This window comes from Arvicola amphibius, chromosome 12, assembly GCF_903992535.2.
Source record: "Arvicola amphibius chromosome 12, mArvAmp1.2, whole genome shotgun sequence".
Classification (NCBI taxonomy): domain Eukaryota; kingdom Metazoa; phylum Chordata; class Mammalia; order Rodentia; family Cricetidae; genus Arvicola; species Arvicola amphibius.
This window is the reverse complement of record NC_052058.2, coordinates 155,653,551-155,677,966: the sequence shown is the minus strand read 5'-3', so window position 1 is coordinate 155,677,966 and position 24,416 is coordinate 155,653,551. Positions and strand designations below refer to the sequence as shown.

The 24,416-nt window shown below is 37.2% G+C and overlaps 1 protein-coding gene across 3 annotated transcripts in view; it reads left to right on the top strand.

Annotated features, from left to right (window-relative positions):
* Positions 1 to 24,416, top strand: part of Folh1b (folate hydrolase 1B) — a 40,570-nt gene that overhangs the window by 7,043 nt on the left and 9,111 nt on the right. For all 3 annotated transcript variants that reach the window (XM_038313681.1, XM_038313680.1, XM_038313682.2), the window contains 11 exons: positions 162 to 263; positions 2,978 to 3,103; positions 4,164 to 4,350; positions 7,052 to 7,145; positions 12,239 to 12,337; positions 12,606 to 12,691; positions 14,272 to 14,391; positions 17,032 to 17,114; positions 19,232 to 19,295; positions 20,500 to 20,567; positions 23,613 to 23,704. In XM_038313681.1, the coding sequence (XP_038169609.1) occupies positions 162 to 263; positions 2,978 to 3,103; positions 4,164 to 4,350; positions 7,052 to 7,145; positions 12,239 to 12,337; positions 12,606 to 12,691; positions 14,272 to 14,391; positions 17,032 to 17,114; positions 19,232 to 19,295; positions 20,500 to 20,567; positions 23,613 to 23,704 (1,121 nt within the window). The remainder of the gene's footprint in view (positions 1 to 161; positions 264 to 2,977; positions 3,104 to 4,163; positions 4,351 to 7,051; positions 7,146 to 12,238; positions 12,338 to 12,605; positions 12,692 to 14,271; positions 14,392 to 17,031; positions 17,115 to 19,231; positions 19,296 to 20,499; positions 20,568 to 23,612; positions 23,705 to 24,416) is intronic.

The window sequence follows — 24,416 nt, the reverse complement described above, 5'->3', positions numbered from 1 at the left end:
ATCTGGGATGCTCATGAGGCTTAATTTCTTCTAGCCTACTGTGGAGCACCTGTGTGTAACCGGTTTGATTATTGGCAGGAGAGATGAATGCAATTTCTGGTTTGTTTGCTTGTGATAAACTTTAACTGATATGCTCTTCATTTTCTTGTTTGTTTCTCTAGATTTTCAACACATCACTGTCTGAACAGTCACCTCCAGGGTATGAGAACATCTCAGATGTAGTGCCACCTTTCAGTGCCTTCTCTCCACAAGGGACACCAGAGGTAACAATGTAGCACACTACAATACAAATGACGAGCAAGAGTCCCAGTTAGTTTAGTGTGTGTCAGTTGAGAGCACTGCGAAAGGTATTGTCGTTAAAAGATTTTTATGTCAAAACAGATTATACTTCCAAATATTATGAAGAGAAAATTATAACTATACCCAGATAGTTTGTACTTTTACTGAGTAACTCATTGAAATCCACTAAAGTTTTAATTATTTAATGATTCTACGCATAAGAAAGAACCCCCAGAACTCTGAAGAATGAGGCAGGGATACTGCTGTGAGTTTGAGACTAGTCTGCACTACATAGCTTTTTCTCTTCTCTTAAAGGAAATCATAAACTTCATTATTTTTATTTCCTTCAAACATGCTTAAATTATTCTGCAATATAGAAGGTTTCATTCTCTGTGCTATCACTATTTGCACTAAAATAGAAGGCCATGTGCTGACTATAGTGATTTGCTGGGTGATTTGTAACCCAATCACAAGAGTTATTAATTATATAGGTTTCTTATGTGTATGTAGTACATTTCTCCATCATTAATTCTTGAATCTATATACTCTGAATCCTGTGGAACTTATAACACTGGCTCATACATTAGGCTATTTTAATTAACAATTGCATGTCTATAAACACACTGTTGTATTTCTCAGGTTTTAAGATTGGTCATTAGTGGAGATTTTGAAAAGCCCAGATTCTGGATTTTAGCCCATGAGTTTCAGCAGGTCTGAGGATGTACCAAAGAGCTCATGGGTGTTTCTTTGGGAACCACTGTTTTTTGACCCAAATTCTCGTATTGATAAGAGCAAACAAAAAGAAGCCTGAAGGAATCGGTAAAAATTCCAAGCCAAGGTCGAGATTATTTTGCAATCAGAACAACAGCACATTGTGAGTCATACAAGAAAGCCATTGTTTAAGACAAAATGGTTTTTCAACTGAGAGTACAACTTGCCTAGAAAGTGTATCTATTGGTTACTTTTGTTTGCAGAGATTTTTAAACTTATTTATTTTATACCAATCCCAGTTCCCCCTCCCTCCCTTCCTCCTGCTTCCCCATCTTCTCCCCATCCCCCATCCCTCATACACAGGGGATAGGGCCTTGGTCCGGCCTCAAGGTGAGGTGACAGATTTTGCAAATTTTTAAGTCAATTCCTTCCCCAGTCTGTTCTCTAGAATAGTTTCTCTTATGATGATTTCCAGTTGATCAAAAGATAGTTGTCATTTTGCAATATTTAAGGGGGGATCTCCCCAAAATTGTGAGTTTCTCCCAAGTGAGAACTTACTAGTAAAATCAAAAAAATGTGAACAGACCAATTTAATCTCTCTCCCTCTCTCCCCCTCCTCTTTCTCTGTCTGCTCTTTCTCCTCTCTTTCTTTACCTCTTTGCTCTTGGATGATAACTCTAGTTAGTCCTGCCCATATATGTATGGTTGTGAGGCCATCTACTGAAGTATAGGGAAACCTACTAGTGGCCACTCCTTCAAGAAAGGATGATTCTCCCTCTTCTAGCAGTTAACAATTGCCAATTTTCTAAGTAAGGAATGGGTCCTCACCCATCTGTGAAGGAATTTTGGTTGACTTGATCTTCTGGTAATCGCTGGGGCTCTGAGATCCTGAATGCAATAGCCACTGTGTCTAGGAGACAGCATTCCACAGTTCTTACCCCCATCCTTTGCTCTTACATTTTTTTGAAAAGCCTTCCTTGAACTTAAAGCAGATAATTGACTGAAGAACAAATAGACAGTGTATATTTGGGCCAGCCCATTACAACGGTTTCTAAGTTAATGCTTAAGGAAAAGAGAAACTGAAAAAAATTATGAAAGTACAGATAATACAGTCATAATTAGATTTGAGGTTTTGTACAAAATTAATATTTTTGTAGTATTGTTCATTGAGCCTGGTAATTCTGAGTAAATATTATTTGGTGATGCTACATTCTCAGACTGTGGTCATATATTTTTTAAATGGAAGAAGTTAAGTGGTATAAATGTATGAGTATTTAACTTCTTCAGATATAAATTAATAGCGGTGTTATTGCTTCTGAAATGTTGCCATTCATAATATGTTGGAAACTATATTCCTTGCAGACACTTGGTATCATAAAGGAATGATTAAATCTATTTTAGATGTTTGTGTAAAATAAATAATATGTACATTTCTTTTCAGAATTTGCTTAGGTTCTAGATTAGAGGGGGGAAAATTTTAGAAAACAACATTATAAATGACAATATTGAGACTTAGGAATGGCAATGTGCTTGCATGTGATCATACAAACGACTGCAACTGGACCTTCTGTTGAAAGACATTTTTTGGTCTCTGATGTTTGTGAGGACCTATTACGCTCCTGTTTGTGCCGTCTAAAGAATAGAAAGCCTTCTTTCCCCAAGGGTTTGTCAACCTATGGTGACTGAACCTTTTTCAGATTTCAGCAACTTGAATACCAATACAGTTATGTGGGTATTTCTGCATTTTATAGTTATTCAGTAACGGATAGATAAAAGAAAATTTGTCATTTAATCCATTAAATTTAATTCTCTTAACTTGTCTAATTGTTTTCAATTTAAGTTTTCTCTTGTCTCGCTTGAGACTCCTCTGTCCCAGGGCTCTCGGAGGTTCTTGCTTTATCTGCATCTCTTTCGGTATCACACGTCCCTCATTTGTAGATGCCTCCATATGCGACATCTTACAGCTAATTGCTCTTGATCTCAACAGGGGGATCTAGTGTATGTTAACTATGCACGTACCGAAGACTTCTTTAAGCTGGAACGGGACATGAAGATTAATTGCTCTGGAAAGATTGTGATCGCCAGATACGGGAAAGTGTTTAGAGGTAATAAGGTAAGGAAACGATGTCCGTACAGGAAAGTAGAGGAACTGGAGAGCATCATATTAAGATAAATAAGACAAATACTGCATTTTTTTTTTACTCATAAGTGGGATCTAGGTTTGGAAAAGCAAGATCAGAATTACAGGTGGAAATAGAGGGGAGGTGATTGATTTGTAAGTAAGAAGGAGAGAACCAGGAAGGATGATGGGAGAAAGAAGAGGGTAAGAGGAGGAATGCAGCACACGTGATGCCCATGTGTGAATTTGCTTTAATGAATCAGCTGCGCTGTATCATGCATATGTGCTGAGGACATTTTTAAAGGTCACCTGCTTCCCTCATCTAAAATGTTGCATATATTTACATGTACAGAACCATCTCCTTAAAATTTCCAAGATTATGAATCTCTTGCCTTTATAAATTCTTGCCTTATAAGGAAGACGCTCTAACATATAGAAAGTGTTTTTGATTTGTGTTCTTGGAATTCTGAACTTATTGGCAAGAATGAATGCACCAGGTTTTTCTGTTCCTGCAAGTTTCTGTGACTTAAAAAGAAGCATGGAAAAAAACATACTAATTTTTAGTAACTTTATTTTAATTATTATATCTAAAGACCTACTGAAATTAATTTAATGTGGATCATTATTATAGCTAACGAGAAAAGTCCAATACTCCCATTTCTGACATGGATTTAATAATTTGGCTTTGGGATTCTACTTGGTTATTATGCTTCTAGAAAGCCAGAGGGAAGAGCAAACCCTTGCTCCCACCATGATGGGAATATTCCGGGTCTGCCACTCTGCAATCCCATCAACTTTCAGATTGTGAATTAGGATCTAAGCCTAGGATCACATAGTTGTAACCCCTTGAGAGGCCAAGGCAGGAGGATTACAAGTTCAACGTCTTTGTGGGCTATAGTGTAGATTCAGATTCAACCTTGAAAACACAGTGAGACCTGGTCTTTAAAACAGAAGATAAAGTTTGGCCATTGATTTAATGTAATCTTGTCATCTGCCATTACTAAATCTGGAGCAACTCAACCTAAACTGAGAGGAGAAACACCGTGTCTTCTAGGTTAAAAACGCTCAGCTGGCGGGTGCGAAAGGAGTCATTCTCTACTCAGACCCTGCTGACTATGTTGTTCCTGGGGTGAAGTCCTATCCAGATGGCTGGAACCTCCCTGGAGGTGGTGTCCAGCGTGGGAATGTCTTAAACCTTAATGGTGCAGGTGACCCCCTCACACCGGGTTACCCAGCCAATGGTGAGTGATCAGACACTACCGTAAGAAGAAACTGACCATTGCAAGTGATTTCTGCAAAAGAGTTTATGGCAAAATGACCAAGGGTTAATTTTTTTCTCATTCTTTTTGAATAATAGAAATAAGAATGTTTCAGATTCTGAAAGTCAATGTTCTTTATGCCATATTTTAAAGCTTGGACCTGATGGGTTTGGAGTTCAGACTTTTTAAGATACTGAAATGTAATATGGTCTATGTATAATATAATGCATGGCACATGAGGATATAGATGCAATACACCAAAAAATGCATTTAAAATAACTCTGCAGCAAAGTGTGTGATTATCAACAATGAACATGTGTTAAAAGGAATATAAGGAGACTCATGTCTGTTCTAATCTGTCATTTTCTGCTCATGTGTTTTGGCCAGGTTGGCTTTTCTTGTCATGGAAATTTATTCCAAACCTATAATTCTCATAGATATGGGTTTTACTTTTCTAGTAGTGAGCAGAAGAGCAAAATGTCTTATAAAGTAGATTTATAGTACACTAAGAATACAGATACAGAGCCCAGACAGTGCACTAAGGAGTCAGCAACTTTCACTGCTTTGTAAAGATAAGTAATCACACTAAGTAGTGTTTCCTAAATGATAGCTTCTGCATGCCTTAGCAATCTTATAGGAACCAGAGTATTATGGTCTCTGGTTTGGAAGAAAATGTGGAAGATGCAAGCCACCTGCCCCAAATCATCATATTACTAAGTAGGCTACTGGAGTTCAAAGTCCCAGGGTGGCCTCAGAGTCCACATTCTTGTCTTTTGCTGATATGTAGCCTGGTCAAACATTAATTAAACAGATAAATTATTTTTGATGCATTCAACTTCAGATGTTGTCTACAGCTCTGTGTTCATTTAGTTTGCATAGTTTGGAACAAAGTGAGTTCTCTTAACCTCTATAAAGGAGTTTGTCAAAGTACCTATGACACTTACATATTTATTTTTGACCTCTGCTTCATTGAATCTTGTATTTCTCTAAAACTTATGTGTCTGGAGGGTATGAAAACCTACTTTAAAAAAATAGGGAACTGCCATAGCTGTTTTCATTCTTTAAAACTACTTTATATTACTCTACCATAAATAGGGTCATGTTTATGGTGCATGGTCATTGTTAGGTTTATCATGTCCCACTATATGACCCCAAACTCATCTAGATATGAGCAGTATTAATTAGGCTTAGTGGATTTTTAATAAAATACATAAAATAGGTAGAGCAAAGTATGTAGAGGATTCGTGGGGAGCTGGAGAGTGCAGGGATGAATATGATCAAGATACACTGTGTATATGTATGAAAATTTCAAATAATATAAGAAAGAAACCCTCAAATTTTACACAGAATATTGATCATATAAATGGAAATAAAATCCACGAGTCTGCCTCGCATGACTTTTATTTACGCTTGCCTTCCCATTTCCTCATTAAAAAACATAAATCTCTCCCAAATCATGTTCATTCCGCTAATTTAATATGGTGAAAATACAATTTGAATTAGTTGGAACTCCTGATCACGATGGGCCCTCCTGAAACTGAAAAGCTTCTATAAAGCAAAGGACACGGTCAACAAAACAAAACAGCAGTCTACAGAATGGGAAAAGATCTTCACCAAAGCCATATCAGACAATGATAGCTCTAAAATATATCTCTAAAATATACAAAGAATTTAAGAAATTGGTCATCAAAAGAACAAAAAACGCCAATAGAAAAATGGAGTACAGACCTAAACAGAGAACACTCAACAGAGGAATCTAAAATTACTGAAAAACACCTATAAAGGAATGCTTAACATCTTTAGCCATCAGGAAATGCAAATCAAAAGAACTCTGAGATTCCATCTTCTACCTGTAAGAATGGCCAAGATCAAAAACACTAATGACAACTTACGCTGGAGAGAATGTGGGGTAAAGGGTACACTCCTGCATTGCTGGTGGGAGTGCAAATTGGTACAGCCCCTTTGGATATCAGTATGGCGATTTCTCATAAAATTAGGAAACAACCTTCCTCAATACCACACATCCAGCAATACCACACTTGAGTATATACGCAAAGAATGCTCAATCGTTCCACAAGAACATGTGCTTAACTATGTTCATGGCAGCATTTTTTGTCATAGCCAGAACCTGGAAACAACCTCAAAGTCCCTTGACTGAAGAATGAATAAGCAAAATGTGGTACATTACACAATGGAGTATTACACAGCAGAAAAAAAAATTAACGACATCTCGTGATTTGAAGGCAAATGGATGGAGCTAGAAAATAGCATATTGAGTGAGGTAACCCAGAGCTAGAAAGACAAATTTCATATGTACTTACTCATAAGTGACTTTTAGTAATAAAGCAAAGAAAAACCAGCCTATAATTCACAGTTCCAGAGAACCTAGAACACAATGAGGACCCTAAGAGAGACATACATAGATCTAATCTACATAGGAAGTAGAAAAATACAAGATCTCCTGAGTAAACTGGGAGCATGGGGGCCATGGAAGAGGGTAGAAGGAGAGGGGAGAGGAAGGGAGGGGAGCAGCTAAAAATGTATAGCTCAATAAAATCAATAAAAAATAAAATAAAATGATTGGCTTTTAGGGAGAGGGCATGCAATCTCTACAGATAATATTTTATCACTTCGTATGCCTTATCATTTGTTGTAGTGACAAATAAGCTCTTTATTTTCTCAGAATATGCTTATAGGTATGATTTGACAGAGGCTGTTGGACTTCCAAGTATTCCAGTCCATCCAATTGGATACGATGATGCACAGAAGCTCTTAGAGTAAGTTTGTCAGAAAAAGATAACTGTTTTTGTATGTCTCATTCTTGAGAATTCTCAAATGTTTTATCTTAGTCTTCAAGTTTTGGTACTCTATACTCAGTGACAGGTGCAATGCAGAATGTTTTCACAATTTTAAAGAATTCTGGTTCAGATTCTGGAATTTATTCCATGTTCTCTTTGCCTTTTACCCTGTTTCAAAATATCATCGAACCTGTGGATACTTTCCCAAACTTCTCTAGCTTCCTACTCAACTCTCTCCCAGCCTTTTCTATATGTATCTCTTATTCACCAATCTTTTCCATGTTATTTTTAAGCTTCCACCCTTTTGAGGAACAGAATAACAATGTAAGAGCCACTAATGTCCAGTTTTTAGTCTGTATTTCTGTTCCCTTTCTGCCTTCATTCTTGAGCTTCTTTCCTGTCTTCCTCTCTTACTTCTGCTTGCCCTTCATGGTTCTCTTCCCTCTAGAAGAAAGGGAAGGGAATTTCTATGAAAGTAAAGTTAATAGAATCAGAGCATCTTGCCAGTAATCCTGGCTCAGCCTCCCATGCACTGTAACTGCAAGGGAGCTCCATCATGCCTGACTGCAAAGCATTTTTAATGATTTCATTGTCATATCAGTGAGAAAGAATTTCATGAGGTAGGTTAAGGCCACCAATTTCATAAGTGAGGATCCCTATATCTATGATTTAGAGCTATGTGTACAACCTAAGGACAGATCACTTTTAGGTTTGGGCTATTAGCTGTGCCACTTGGGTTAAGATTAAGTATGTGATAGACCCTTTACAAGCACCTCGAAATATGCATTTAGATAAATAAAGTGTAATTATTTATATTAAAAATAAATATTATTATAAGATTACTTGTGATAATGAAACAATTCAAATAATAAAGCACTTTCGCCTCTTCAAGCATGTCATTGGTTATAATACTGCAGAAAGCAATAAAATACAGAATAATATTGGTCAAGAATATTTAATAACATGGAATATATTTGTAATACATTAAGTTAAAAAGCAGATTTTCAAAACAATATATTGTATGATTCCAGTTATAGAACCCATTCAAATGACCTCATATTTTCCTTGTAGTAAGAAACAGAATACATAGAATTAGATACGATTTATTTAGTCATGTCTGCTAATTCTTTGGACTGGATAAAAAGATAAATATTAACTGTGTCCTAACTGAGGTAAGGCAATTATTTGATTGAAAAATTGCAACTTCAATTTATCTCAGATTCCATCTAGCTTCTTAAATAGACTGTGTTGAGCATGAGGTTCCTTTTTTTTTTCTACGACTGAAGTTTTACATCACATGATACTGCAGTCTGTTTAATCATTCACTAGTTAAAGGGCAACTGGGGTTGTTCCTTGTTCTTGTTGTTACGAAAGAAGAAACTGTGGATACTTGTGTATGAGTTTCTTACCAATACAATCTCTATTTCTCTGGTGTACAGTTTTGAATCACATAAAAACAACAGGTTTACTTTGATAAGAAACTCCTAACAGTGGGCGCAGGCACTGTCTCTGACTTGTCTGCTTCTGAGACCCTTACCTCTTCTATGTTGCCTTGTCGAGCCCTGATATGATGGGGTGTGCCTGGTGTTGCTGTAACTTGATGTACCATGTTTGGATGAAAGCCCTGGGACGTCTGCTCTTTTCTGAAGGAAAATGGGGGTGTAGATCTGGTGACAGAGGAGATAGGGCGTTAGGGACCGCAGCCCCCTCATCTTTCTTCCCTTATTCTTGCTCTATATCCCTTACCAGGATTCCTCTTCACACTTTACCATTTACTTTCATCTTTCCACATTATTTATTTAAAATCTACACGTGTAAAAACCTAATTTAGAAATGTGTTCCTTATCCCCCTGGCTATGTTAACACCTCGTTTGTCCATGGTCGATAGCAGCAATGGTTTCTCCGGTATAATGTTGACGGGGTTTAATTTTCTGTTAACATAAACTGTATGTGTTCCTTCTGAATGACTTATCCTCTTTTTTTTTTTTTATCCTTGAAGGGCAACATCTGATCCCTCATTTATTCTCCAAACAGTTTTTATAGCATCACAGCAATTGAGCGGGGGTGGGGTGGGGGGGGACACATTGGGCCGTCTCCTAGGTAACCAGGTGAGTGGCATTTTGTCGGGTCTGCACCCACCTGTCTGCTAGCCGTCTGCTGACCTGTTTGCTGGCTAGTCTGCTGGCTGTCCCCTAGGCCGTGAATTAGCATCTCTATAAGACGACAGCCTCCAAATTACCAAAGGGAGGAGCCCCAAACGTCCCGGGTCAGCTTCAGACAACACCTCCCCTCAGGCGATCTCCGTTAATAACAAAAGAAAACAGGAGCAGCACAGCCAGGCTGTGGTCATTAGGCTGAGCCGGCTCAGTCGGCAAAGCTACCTGACCACCTCAGATGACGTATCCTCTTGAAGGAAAGATCCTATTTTATATGTATTTGCCTTATTAAGTAGAACAGAGCACATTTATCACAGTAAACAATAAAAGTTTGCAAATGATGAGACCAAAACGAATGAACTATATCATAGAGATTTTAAAAATTAGGACAATTTTTATGTATTCCTAAAGCATCTAACATATGTCAAATCCCAAAATATTTTCAAAATAAATTAATATTGTTTCTTAATATTTAAGTTTTTATTCTACTTGAGGGTTTTGTTGCCTGAAAGAGGGGGTAGTAAATACACTCATCAGTAACATTTGTTAATTAAAACATCTATTCTCCATTCCTGTGTTTCTTTGATCCTTGTTAGACTTTTATACAACTGTTCTGTTCTGTTCTGTCTATTTGCTGTTGTGTTTTGTCTAATTACTAGTATGTGTGTTCTCGAGGGTATGGGCTGAGACACTGAATAGTACAGTTAACACCCTTTTTATATTCTTCTTTTCTATGTTTATGTATATGGACTTAGGTGTGCATGCTATTTATAATGAGCACATTCTACCCCAAATCTCTATTAGTTAATATATACTTGTCAAAAGAGTCTATTCACAATAAAATAAAGGTATAATCTAACTCACGCCCAATAACATTTTGTATCTTGAATATTCTGTTGTTTTGGGTGTAGATTATACTTTCTAGCAATGTAGATATATCTTTTTATAACCACATGCTTTCTTTTTAATTATTTAATTATTTATTTGATTTTTATTTTGGTGTGTGCATGCTTTCTTGCACACGAACTTATGGATCCCAGAGGTCAGTGTCATGTGTCTACTTCTATGGAACCCCCAATCTTTTTGTTTTGAGTCAAACTCTGTCGCTGAACCTCAAACTCAAATATTTGACAAGACAGGCTGGCCACCATGCCCTAGGACTCCCTTGTCTTCCTATCCCACATTTCTTGGGATGCTAACATGTCACTCAGCTCTTATGGCATCTTTGCAGGTCCAAATGCACATTCTTATGCTTATCCAGAAAATAGTTACCAAGGCATCTCCCAAGTGCAGTTAATGCTTTTTAACAAAAATACATTAAATACATTTTATAGTACATTTCCTGAAATTTTGTTAATTGGCCAAACTAATTTAATGAGAAAGGAAAAAAGAGATGACAGATTTACTCTTTTATAGAGATTATAAACAGCTTACACTTTTTAATATTTTCTAGGAAGAGATAATCTTAATGATATTTTTATTGACTGAAAATTCCATGCATCCATATACTGGTTTTGTGTGTGTGTGTGTGTGTGTGTGTGTGTGTGTGTGAAATCCACCCTCCCATTCCTTTCCCTTGAGATCCTCCCCCTATTTCACCACCACTTCCCCTCTAAACTTCGGGTGCTTTTTTTTCTTATTTTATTTTCTTTGAATCCCCAGAGCCCCGATTAGGGCTCTCTGTATGTGCATAGATTGTATGAGCACACATAGACTTTCTGGAGTCACATTCCTAAAGAATACGGACTCTGCCTTTCCCACCAATCAACTCCAGTAATCTTGAGCTAATAGGGTGCTCTTCTGCCAACTTTACACTGCGATTCCCTTTCACTAGATCTTGTGTAGGTCTACTGCATGTAGTCAAACTGCTGTCAGTTGCTTAATATAGCTGTCAAATTATGCCCAGAAATAATTTTATTTTATTTGTAATGTTTTTAAATTTTATGTGTACAATATTTTTACTTGCATCATGTATGTGCACCATCTGCTTGCCTGGTGTTCACAGAGGTCAGAAGAGGCCATTCGATCCCTTAGAACTACAGTTACAGATGTTTGTAAGCCGTTATATGGCCCCCTGCAAGAAGAACAACTTCTCTTAACCAATGAACTATCTCTCTATCTCCCTGAGTTATATTTCTTTCCTATTGAAATTTTTTTCATGCAGTATATTCTTATCATGGTTTCCTTTCCATGATTCTCCTCCCAGATCATCTCCAACTCCAAACCCATCCATCAAATTCCATGCCTTTTTCTCACTTTTTAGGAAACAGACTGGGCAGTTAAAAAAGAAAGCAAGAGATGGCTCAGAGGTTAAGAGCACTGACTGCTCTTCCAGAGGTTCTGAGTTCAATTCCCAGCAACAGCGTGGTGGCTCACAAACATCTATAATGAGATCTGGCGCCCTCTTCTGGCTTCCAGGCAGGCATACAGGCAGAACACTATACATGATAGGTAGATAGATAGATGATAGATAGATAGATAGATAGATAGATAGATAGATAGATAGATAGATAGATAGATAGATAGATAGATAAAAGAGAAAAGAAAACCTATAAAAAAAGCAAATAAGAATCAAACAAAAAATCAGAGAATTACATGATTTATCTTTGCACAGTTAGTTACACTTTTTTGGGGTTCTTGAAATAATTAGAATAATATCAACTGTATTTCTTATCACCATAACTTTGGCCATTGCTATGAGTTCACTTTGTCTTCAAGTTTCTCATATGCAAAGTAGAATGGTTAGTGAACACTGCCTTACAGGAGTGGCAGAAATGGTCAATGGGTATTACATGCAAAGCACTTCGCTCTGTCTTTCATTCATAGAAACTCTTATGCCCTAGACAGTAGATTACTTGGTGTTTTAATTTGCTATGTTAAAGTTTACCCAACTAATATTTTTTTCATGTTTAACAGACACATGGGTGGCCCAGCACCCCCTGACAGCAGCTGGAAGGGAGGCCTCAAAGTACCTTACAATGTGGGACCTGGCTTTGCTGGAAACTTTTCAACACAGTTAAGTTATTATAATCTTTTTATACAGGCAACTTTAAAAGGAGACATTTATAGAAGATGAAAAACATGTTAGTACCATCAAAAAAATCAAACTAAAAGTTGAATGAGACAAGGATTTCATATTATTAAAATTAGCAATTAGCAAATGTTACTTTCCTCCTCTGTACAACTAAAAATATTTGTACATAATGATGAAAGAGTTAGGAAGTGTGGGTGTTAAATACATAACCTCTATTCTCAAAGAATGTGTTCTTTGTCTTTGAATTAGAAAAGTCAAGCTCCACATACACTCCTATAGTAAAGTGACAAGAATCTATAATGTCGTTGGCACCCTCAAAGGAGCTACTGAACCAGGTAAAAGGAGAATTTGTTTGGCATATATTGGTCCATCAAATCTCATGTATGTCTACTACTCTGAGTGCAGAATGAACTAAGAATTCAAGTTGCTGCCCTAATGAAAGTCACCTAAACACAGAGTAAGACATTATGGGTATAGTATACCATCGTATGTGTCACAAGAAAAGAAACGTGAAAGTCTGAGGATGGATGAGACTAATAAGCTGCACTGTTTATTTGTAGAAACAATAATTTTACAATATATTTTAATCACATTTCCCCTTCCTAATTTCTTACTAGATTCTCCCCACCTTCCTATCCATCCAACCTCATGCATTCTTTCTTTCTTTCTTCCTTTATAAACCAAACAGGCAAGTAATCAAAATAAAATAAAAAGGGAATAAAGTAAAAAAGAAGTCAAAGAAGAAGCATGAGCAGTACATTTGCACACACACACACACACAGGTAGGCACACACACATAAACACACACCAAAACACCACAAAATCAGAAATAGGAATATATAAGGAAACAATCAGAAAAGTTTAAAAAATACACAGACAAAACAATATGAGACAAAACAGTCACAAAACTATCAACAAGTTTGTTTGTGTTATCTATTTACTGCCAGGAATGGGGCCTTCCTTAAGTGTGATTTGTATACATTGTGATTTAGACTAGGTTGGAGAATTCCACCTATTTCATTATATCTTTTGTTTTTTTAAAAAATTTAGGTTTTGATTACTTAGGATTTAGTTGATTATTATTTTTAACAAATAGTACAATTAAATCAAATGTATTTTTTCACAAACATGTTGCTTATTTGTTTTTCTAAACAAGATCTCGGAGTAGAAAGATTAGGCTGGGTTTAGGCTCAGTTTTATGTTATCACGTCCCAAATTCTGAAATCGTCATTATGTTCGGTTCTATGCTAAGAGTAAACACAGGCTCTTTTTTTAAGAACCAAGAGTTTTATAAAATTAACTTTTGTAAGTAATAAACCACATATTCATGTGGAAACACACATCAAAGATTTATTGAATCTTACTAGATGATTATTTTGTACAAGGACTGTGGTAAACTTTGGATTTATGGAAGGTGATCAAAACACACAGAAACTAGTGACAAGGGGATTATGATTTAGAAGAAAAGCTCAGCATTTAAGGATGATGAATATCTAATCAAATATGAAATGATTGCTACCAAACATTCAGCACAAGCAGTATCTTCTTCCTACAGTAGACAGAAAATGCCATAGAAGAAGAACACTAATTGACTGGGCCATAGATTAGAACTAGGAAGTGGAGGGCTGTGTTCTCTGTGGTGGACACAGAGAGGTAACAGATACTAGAAAATTTTGAGGAGGTAAACAGAGATAATTTCATATATTCCTGTTATCCATATGCTTATTACTTTAATAATATATTGAATTAATTTTTAAGTCACATTTATAATTTTATCAGATAGTTGAAACCAATTCTGAAATCTGAGCAAAGAGTCTAAGCCTTAGGAAAGTTGATATTTTTACTTTGAGTTGTGAATGCCTTTGAGTAAATTTTAATTTTCTCTCTTTGTGACCCTTGTGCCGCTGTTGTATAGACAGATATGTCATTCTTGGAGGTCACCGAGATGCCTGGGTCTTTGGTGGCATTGACCCTCAGAGTGGAGCAGCTGTTGTTCATGAAATTGTGAGGAGCTTTGGAGCACTGAGGAAGAAAGGTAAGAGAAACAGTGAGTGAAAAACCAAATTCTAGAAATTTCAGTGTAATCTTTTGAAATGTGACCGTGAAAATATTTTAGGGGCTGTGAAGTTGCTCCATGTTAGTGTGCCTCGTGTACAAGAAGCCCTCTTCTCAATCTGTAATACACAATAGAAAACCAAATAAATTAATATGGACTCAATAATGTCAATAAGTTAATAACAATAGCAGTGCAAGCATTAAGGATGGTTTATTATATTTTTATTATTTTTAATTAGTATGTATATATATATTCTGACAATCTGAAGAAAATTACAGGATTACTTATTGCTCTGTCAAGGGTTGCCTTGCTAAGTGTTTGCTGGACAAAGAAACAGAAAGAACATTGCTAAATTCTTTTTATGTGGCCACAGTCATGCTGATACCCAAACTACATTAAGACTAAGATTCATCAAAGAAAGAGAATTACAGACCAGTTTTCCGCATGAACATTTATGTAAAACTTCTCAATAAAATATTCACAAACAAAATTCAAGACCACATCAAAAAGATCATCCACTGTGATCTAGTGGGCCTCATTCTAGAGATGCAGAATGATTCAATATATGAAAATCTGCCAGTCTAATCATGCCATCAAACTGAAAGAAAAAAAAGCCCACATGATCATCTTATTAGATACTGAAAAAGGTTTTACTAAAGCCAGCATCCCTTCATGATAAAAAGTCTTGGAGAAATCGGGGAACACAAGCCAACAGTCAATATCAAATTAGAGAGAAACTTAAATCAATTGCACTAAAATCAGGAAAGAGACAAGGCTATGCATTCTCTCCGTATCTATTCAATCTAGTACTTGAAGTTCTAGCTCGAGCAATAGACAACTAAAGGAGACCAAGGGGATCCAAATTGGAAAGTAAGAAGTTAAGAGTCTCATTATTCACAGATAATATGATAGTGTACATTGTATGAGCCAGAGGGGTCAACAACTATATAAGAAAATTCACAGAATCAACTAACCTGAGTTCAGAGTACCTCAAATTGTCTGAAATTACAACCAGGGAGCACACATAGGACTAATCTAGACCCTCTATATATATGTGACAGTTGTGTAGCTTGGCCTTCTTACAGGACTTCTGACAGTGGGAGCAGGGACAATCTAACACTTTGACTGACTTTTGAGAACGTAGCCCTTATGCTCAGTTGCCTTGCCCAGCCTTAATACAAGAGGAAGTGCTTAGTCTTACTTCAAGTTGATTTGCAATGTTTTTTTTTATATCTATAAGAAGCTTGAACTTTACTGAACAGAAACAGAGGAGAAGTGGATTGGGAAGGTAGGCAGAAGTGAGGTGAGGAGGAAGGAATGGGGGGAGAAGAGGTAGGAAAAACTGAAGTCGGGATATAAAATAAATTTATAAATAAAAAAGGAAAAAAGAAAACCAAATAAATAAATAAAAGCTCAACAATGTCAACAGATTAGCAACTATAGCAGAGCCAATGTTAATGTTGGTTAATTATTTTTATCATTTTTAATTATTTTGCAAAATAAATGTATTTTGACATCTGAAATAAATCGCATGGTTATTGTTTGCTCTGTCAAGGGTTTCCTGGCCAAGAACTGGGAGAGACATTCCCATGCTCCTCCATCGTAACACCTCAGGTCACCTATACTATGTAACTCAGGAGGGAAAGGGTCTAAAAGGAAAATATTGGTGGTTCTTCTCAGTGGAACCAAGATGAGCAGCACATCGTCTCGTTTCTCTCCACAACCTTGTCACCACTGGTCAGGTCATTTTAAAATTTTCAAATGAGATATTAAAATTAGACAAAAGGGATCACTCAAGGACATATTTGTGGGTTTTTGCAAAAATATTTTGGTTGTCATTTAGAGTTTTCCAAAATTAGTTCTTTGAGAGTTTCTTAAAATGTGGGTTTTTTGGTTTTTTTTTTTTTTATTTTTCGAGACAGGGTTTCTCTGTAGCTTTGGAGCCTGTCCTGGAACTAGCTCTTGTAGACCAGGCTGGCCTCGAACTCACAGAGATCCGCCTGCCTCTGCCTCCCGAGTGCTGGGATTAAAGGCGTGCGCCACCACTGCCCGGCCAAATGTGGGGTTTTTTGTCATAACCACTCCCCCCTTACTCTTGTGCTCTCCCCAACATTTGTGTCATATTTCTTTTTAAAATTCTCAAAACTAATTTGTGCTGCCCAATTATTTTTGGATGTGTACCCTTCTGGAGCTTGGTTCACTTAGTAGGGGCTACCTTCTTAGAAAAAAACTTTCCGTTCTTTTCCCAGAAGTATCAGTCGCCACAAGCTCCAAAGCTAGGGGTGAGATTTTCTGTCCAGTTCTTATCTCAATGTTGGGATATGATCTGAATTGTTAGTTTTAAAATTAATCATTACATGTAGAGAGTCAACCCTTTATTCTCTTAACTATTCTACAAACAAGGTATCTGGGTCCTGCACAATGTAAACCACACACACACACACACACACATTTATTGTGTATGTGGCACATGCATACATATCACAGAGTGTTGTGTGGAAATCAGAAGATAGAAGATAGCTTTTAGAAGTCTGTTTTTTCTTTCAATGTAGACTTTTCCATGTCTTGGGTGTGTGATATACTTTATGAGAATTTATGTGTTATCCACCTTTATTTTAGGATGGAGACCTAGAAGAACGATTCTGTTTGCAAGCTGGGATGCGGAAGAATTTGGCCTTCTTGGTTCTACTGAGTGGGCAGAGGTAGGTTGACAATTTGCTTCCATATGAATTTCTCCAAATGGCAAAGCAGTTGAGAATTTTCTTCATGAAGTTTGGAGAAATAACAAGTGATCCCAGTCAGGCAATGCTTCGAGTGTTTCTAAATGGCTCTCACGTGTGTTCAACTTTTTGATAGTGGAACATTAATGTCCTGTAGGCAAAATTTATTCCAAGGAATGACACAAGGAAGGTTTTCTTAAAAATCACTGGATGAAAACCACCTCATAAGTTCTTTTTTTTTAGATTTATTTATTTATTGTATATATACAGTATTCTGCCTACATTCATGCTTGCAGGCCAGAAGAGGGCACCAGATCTCAGTACAGATGGTTGTGAGCCACCATGTGGTTGCTGGGAATTGAACTCAGGACCTTTAGATGAGCACTGAGCCATCTCTCCAGCCCCACCTCATAAGTTTTTAAGCATGTAGACAACATTGTGTTGGGCTTCATTCATACCTATACTTGGCTGCATGTGACTCATAGGCACACGCTGGACACGCCTAATTATCCTAAAGGATTGTAGCACTGTTCAAATGTCTACGAGAGCAACAAGATCACTCAGCTGGGAAAGGCACTTGCTTGCTGCCAAGATGATGATTTGAGTCCAATTCTTGGGAGCAGATGGTGGGAGGGGAGACCCGAGAGCTGCAATCTGTCCTCAGGTCACTACATATGTGTCATGGCATGCAGGCTTACAAAACATGCAAACAAGCACTAAGTCAATCAATAAATACGGTTTTTTTTTTAAAAAAAAAATACTATCCTATTTTAAGAATTCAGATTCATTTGATTTTTTTTTTTGAGAAACATCTAACGTCAACTATTGAAATTAATTTGCTTTTTTTGACTATGCAATACAGTTAACAAATTAATGTACTGGAAACCAAACACGAGACCAAATAAAATATAAAACCACATGGAAGTTTCTAATGTGTTTCTTCCACATCATCCAAAACAGCTGCCAGTGGTACTTCCCCTGAACTCTCAGATTCTACAGTGAGCCCCGGTCTACACTTATCTTCTACCCCTGTGGTCTCCGCTATATTAAATATGGCAGACAGTGAGGCAGGCGGAGTACTCACCAGGAGTCCTGAATAGTAACTGCATTGGAATTACTGGCTTGGTGTGACGGAGAAGTAAATCCGTGCAGCATTGGTATCTGCTCCATCACCTTCCCCTTGCTGCTCTGAGTGCTCACGTGACTCCTGTTAAACACAGGTATTACAGGTTCCTCTGAAAACCTGCTGTATTCCTGTTGACCAAGGTGAAGTTTTTCTCCACAAGAAAGTTTCATCCTGGTGTCAGGCAAACCTATGAATATTCAGGAAGCAGTTTGTCTCTATACTATTATTATTGTTGTTACTATTGTTTCCTTGGTTTGCAGCTTCTTTATTTAGCGCAGGAACTTCCACAATTCTCCTGTCTCAACCCCCTGTACTATGATCATATTGTAGTTTATAATTCAGAGTGGCATATACTTTTCTGATTTTTTTTTCTTACAACCAAAATCTCAAGAAAGGTGCTGTTTTAGAGACCCAAAATGTCTCAGCAGCGCTTTGCTTACACTTTAGTTAAAAATGTGCAATTAGTGAAAATTACCACTAGGTGGCAATATACTACATGAAAAATAGGCTTTATGGACAGATTTCCTTTGTAAATTTCCCAGCCAGTAAACTGGAAACAGCCAGTTTACTAAATTCTTTGTGAATCTAGGAAAACACCTTTGCTTAAATAATGATAGTATTTTTAAAAGTATGTTTATACTTAAAAGACTCCTAAATTGATGTTTTCTGAAAAAAATTATGACGGACAGATGCACGTGGTTAAAAATCCCAACTCTCTTTTTATCTTCTTCTATGTGAGCAGTTCATCCTCTCAAATGAGTTTATCAGACATTGCCCTTGTTTCTCAATGGGAACAAATTTAACATTTTCTCAGTCCAAGTTTCTTTTGAGACTTACATATGCCAAACTATCGGAACACAAAGGGGTAACTTCATTTAAACATCTATCTCCAAGAAAGGCAGATGTGCCTTGGGTGGGAAGGAGTTCTATTACTCTTCAAATCTTAATGATTTTTAAAAATATCTTGTTACAGGAACATTCCAGACTCCTCCAAGAACGTGGTGTGGCTTACATAAACGCCGATTCTTCCATAGAAGGTGAATATTGTTGCCCTTGATAGAGAACATCTGGTTACTCTGGAGTTCAGAATTTAGTTGAAGAATTGCATCCCGGCACAGAAGGCAGCCCATTAACATGGAGTGGATACCTCTGGGTGTTTCCACACCTCTTCCCTTGATCCAGAGCTGACGGCACAAATAACTCAGAGATATTTTCCCCACTCTGTATTGCGGTGCTGGTGCAGGAAGACAGCATTCCTTACTTTGAAATGGTAGAGCCACCTTTGCAGCATATTCAGCAGAACAGTTACATTTTAGTTCTGTAGATGATACTGCAGCGAGGGTCCTTTAATGTATACACACTTTTCTAAACAAAGTTTGAAGTGAATATTGAGCTACACGTGTAATTCTTTGGTACCAGGAATAGTGCATTTAAATTGCAATAAAGGCCTTCAAACTATCTCCCTTCAAGTCACCCTTGTATAAATGCATGTGTGTATCCAAAATTACATTTTCTGTTTATATATGTATTCTATATTTTTTGAGTTAAAGTTCTTACTTTGTAGTCTTGTCTGGCATAGAGCTCATGAGCATCCTGCTTCAACTTCCTGAATGTTGAGATTGCATGTCTGGGCCATTCAGCCTTCAGTGACATGAATTCTTTGAGAGTAAAAGATACATAACATTCTCGGAAGGAATCTCATGATGCAGACACGTATGGGAAGGCTGTTTTTTTTTTTTAAACAATGCATTTGGAGGAAAGAAATAATAAGACAGTGAGGAAATGTGTGGGGGAGGTGAGTGATGTGAAAAACAGACCAAGGGCAAGTGATGACGACAGCAGCTCGTACGGTGTGATGGCAGTGTGCAGTGTCACGTACAGGAGTGAGGGAGGTCACTCAGAAAATGTAACATGAATCCAAAGGGTGAAGAAGTCATGCAGATATGACATAGAACACTGATCCATACTGAGGTAACAGGGTTTGTCAGGTCCTCAAGGCTTTAAGTCTTGGGTAGAGTCCGGTGCAGATTTGAAGAGTTGCTTGTCAATTTTGTTCTCTCCCCAGCCTCAGGCCTACTTTCAACCATGTAAATGCCAAAGATGTTGGGTTTTATCCTTTAAGGTGGAGAGCATTGGTTTTCCTTAAGTGCATGTTTGAAGAGATCATTCTGTGTAAAGTTTAGCAGTGGTCTTTGAAAAAAATAACAAACAAAACAAACTATCCTATCCTTTCTGTTACAGGAAACTACACCTTAAGAGTCGATTGCTCACCACTGCTGCACGGCTTAGTGTACAACTTAACAAAAGAGGTAAGGAAAAGGCAACCCATCTCAGGAACTCAGCAAATGATACTTGCCTGGGGTGCAATTAGTGTGTGACACATTTATATTGTTTGTAGCCAACTTTATTTTTAAATGATAAATTTTCCCCTTCCCTGAGCCATCACAGTTAACCAACTCTTTCTCTACATACTACCTCCCATCTCCCTAACCTCAATGAGGCATCCTTTAAACTGCTTTCTGCCTACCATTGCCAGTTTAAAAATAATAAAAAGATACACCTTGTAAAGCAAATATTGTAGTCAAGGTTGCTTAAACTACAGTTTATATACTGAACTCTATAACTGCTTCATGCCCCCTTTATGGTTAAATAAATTAACACAGAATATAGGAGAAACAATGTCTTGAATGAAAATGCAGAGTCATTTGGGGAATAAAAACTAAGTAATAATGCCATGTAGATTCTGTCTTATCTTTTGCCTTGAACTCCAATCTCTGGGCCCATCAAAGGGACCGACATGTGTTCTATCTCTCTTAACAGCAACAGGGATTAAAGCTAGATGAGAGGCTGTACCAACACTTCTGGTTGAAAGACTTTTAAGAAAGGGTCTTGATAGACAGATTTCTCTGGACTTGAGCTCCAGATCTTTCTGTGTCAGCCTCCAGAGTGGCTGGAATTGTAGAAGTGTACACGCGTTCCAACCGCAAGGCAGACTTTTGAAACTGTCCTGGAATGTATTGCCAAAACCAAACATCACCCAGAAGACATGAGCATTGGATAGATGTATGAATTCCAATGTATTTCTAAGAAAATCAAAATGACTTCACATTGGAATTGCAATAAAACCACTAAGCTTTGTATACAAAGCATGGGATTCAATCATGAAAAAAATGGTTTCCTCTAGAGATATAGGAAGCATGTTAATTAGAAATCTTTCGTGTCGATATTTAAGATCTCTACCATTTCAATGCAATTTTATCACTTATATTGCAGCATATGAAATTTAAAGATCCCCAAAACTAGTATTTTAGAGAAATATCACTGTTCAGAAATATAAGGCAAACGACAATGAAGGCCAGCAATTTGTTCCGTTCATCTTCTGAACCACTACTTCCTGCCACATCTGTAATCATCTGGAGAACCCTGCTGGACCAGGGTAGCACAGACGATGCTTGAAAGGCTTATTTTTCTTTGTTTCAGGAGAGTATTTGCAGAGAGCTAATAAACTGATTGACAAACTGATAATCCAGTATTATATTTTTAAATGTATGTTTCTTAAGAAAAGTGAGAGTGAATTGATGTGTGAGCAAAATAATTTGTTTCTTTATTTATATCTTATAGGTGAAGATGCTGATCTATCTTCTTAATCTTTCCCCATGCTAGAAAAATCTAGTTTATCTTCATATAATGATTTATAGGTATATTTGCTACAGTAATAGTTCATTGGCCTCTACATTTTTGGCATAAAAACTTTAAATAGTTTAGGTGTTTAATAATGTTTTTGGCTGACCTTACTGAGGACTAATATACTTGACAGTTATTAAGCATGAAATAAAACAAAATAAAATATTGTATAAATTCTTACAATAAACCTAAATAAGTATGGAGCCTTAGTTGTGGTTAGCTTATTAAATATTTCTGGTACAACTTGTTATATTCTAATTCTAAACTTTAATAATAGTTCATTCTTCACTCCTTTAAGCTTTACATCTAAAGAAATAGATAAGGGGTGCGCCCACCCGCGGAGACGGTGGGGCTGATCTAATGGGAGCTCACCAAGGCCTGCTGGACTGGGACTGAATGAGCATGGGATCAAACCTGACTCTCTGAATGTGGCTGACAATGAAGGCTGACTGAGAAGCCAGCCAATGATAATGGCACTGGGTTTTGATCCTACTCCATGTACTGGCTTATTGGGAACCTAGCCTGTTTGGATGCTCACCTTCTTAGACCTGGATGGAGGGGGGAGGACCTTGGACTTCCCACAGGGCAGGGTACCCTGACTGCTCTTAGGACTGGAGAGGGAGGAGGGAGTGGGATTGGGGGGAGTAGGAGGAAAATGGGAGGAGGGGAGGAGGTGGGAAAATTTTTTTTTTGGTTTTTTGAGACAGGGTTTCTCTGTGGCTTTGGAGCCTGTCCTGGAACTAGCTCTGTAGACCAGGCTGGTCTCGAACTCACAGAGATCCGCCTGCCTCTGCCTCCCGAGTGCTGGGATTAAAGGCGTGCGCCACCATCGCCCGGAGGTGGAAATTTTTAATAAATAAAAAAATAAAATAAAAAATTAAAAAAGAACTGTCAGTTAGAAATGGTAAATAAAAAAATAGATAATGAGTTTCAAGCCCAGTATTTAGCACAATTGTAACAAAGAATCAATTAAGAAGAATATAATTAATTACATTGTATTTTTTATGTTATTTAATTACTTCATTATATATCATGTAAGAATTCAACCATCCTCCTGACAACACATAATATTAACAGGACTATTTCAATTAGTAAGGTCACGCTGCTTGTTTATTTATAAGATTAGAAGTATATGTTTTTTTCATTTTTATCTCTTATTGTTTTTATTGAATTATATTTTTCTCTGCTCTCCTCCCTTCCTCGCCTTCTACCTTCTCTCATGATCCCCATGCTCACAATTTACTCAGAAGATCTTGTCTTTTTCTAAGACAGTATATGATTTTGAGAGTAGTCTCCTTCCATCTTGGAAAACAGGTCAACAATTGTTCTTTCACAGAAAATGACTGGCTAATAATTTGTTGAATTCTTTTATATGAACCCCACATCATTACACTTGCAGCTACACATGCAGAGACATTTTCCCTCCAGAAATTTCTTAATGTAACTGTCAACTCCCTATGCTGGGCAGCAATCCCAAAGCCTCTAGCATACCAGGAAAGCATTCTCACAGTGGACCACCCAGCAGTCCCGGAATTCAGAGCAATTTCTAATGTAGAACTCTCATTTCTTGTTTAGCTGTATGTACCTTAACTCTTCACTTTCTCATTGAGGAACACATTTCAGCTTATACATCAGATTTGTGAGTATTCTCTTCTTTTTAACTTGTGTAGCTCCAAAGCCCAGATGAAGGCTTTGAAGGCAAATCTCTTTACGACAGCTGGAGAGAAAAGAATCCTTCACCAGAATCCAGTGAAGTGCCCAGGTACAGAAATACCCCAGCCATTCTACCCAGTTTGGTTGGTTTGCGGATTGTGTTGGAAATAAAAAGGGTACTTTTATTTATTTATTTTTTTTTTTTTTTGCGGTGGCTCATCGTGTAGGGCGCTGGCGATTGCGTGCGTGTGCGTGTGTCTGCGAGTTCGAATCCCATGTGTTGTCGTTGTGCATGTGCTGCTTGTGCGAACCGTGTGTGTGTCCCTCCTTCCCACGGCTTCTTGTGGGAAAAAAGGGTACTTTTAAAATATTGTTTGTATAATGGAACTTTCAAAATTCTCTGACATCTGACAAATGAATTTAGTGCTTTGATTTACAATAAAATATTACCATGTGGCTTGAAATTAAATCTGTATGTTTCAAATGCTGATTTTTAGACAATCTTTATGCAAGAGGCAGCTGCCAAGCTTTTAATGACATGGTCCCTACAAAGTATACTGTGGAAATTAATTTTAGTATTTTTAGAGCAAAGGGAGAATATTGGTGCTTATTAGGATACGTGATGCTCATACATGGTTCATGTAAAAGGTCACAATGGAGAAAATGGAACACAATTCCTGACAAATATCTATCCTATCTCCATCTATAGTTAATCATTTTCCTGAGCATCATGCAGGTAACACATATTTTGTTTGCTCTGATAAATTAAAACTATGACTGCATGATTGAATCTTTACATGCAAGAGGAGGGAAATAATTAT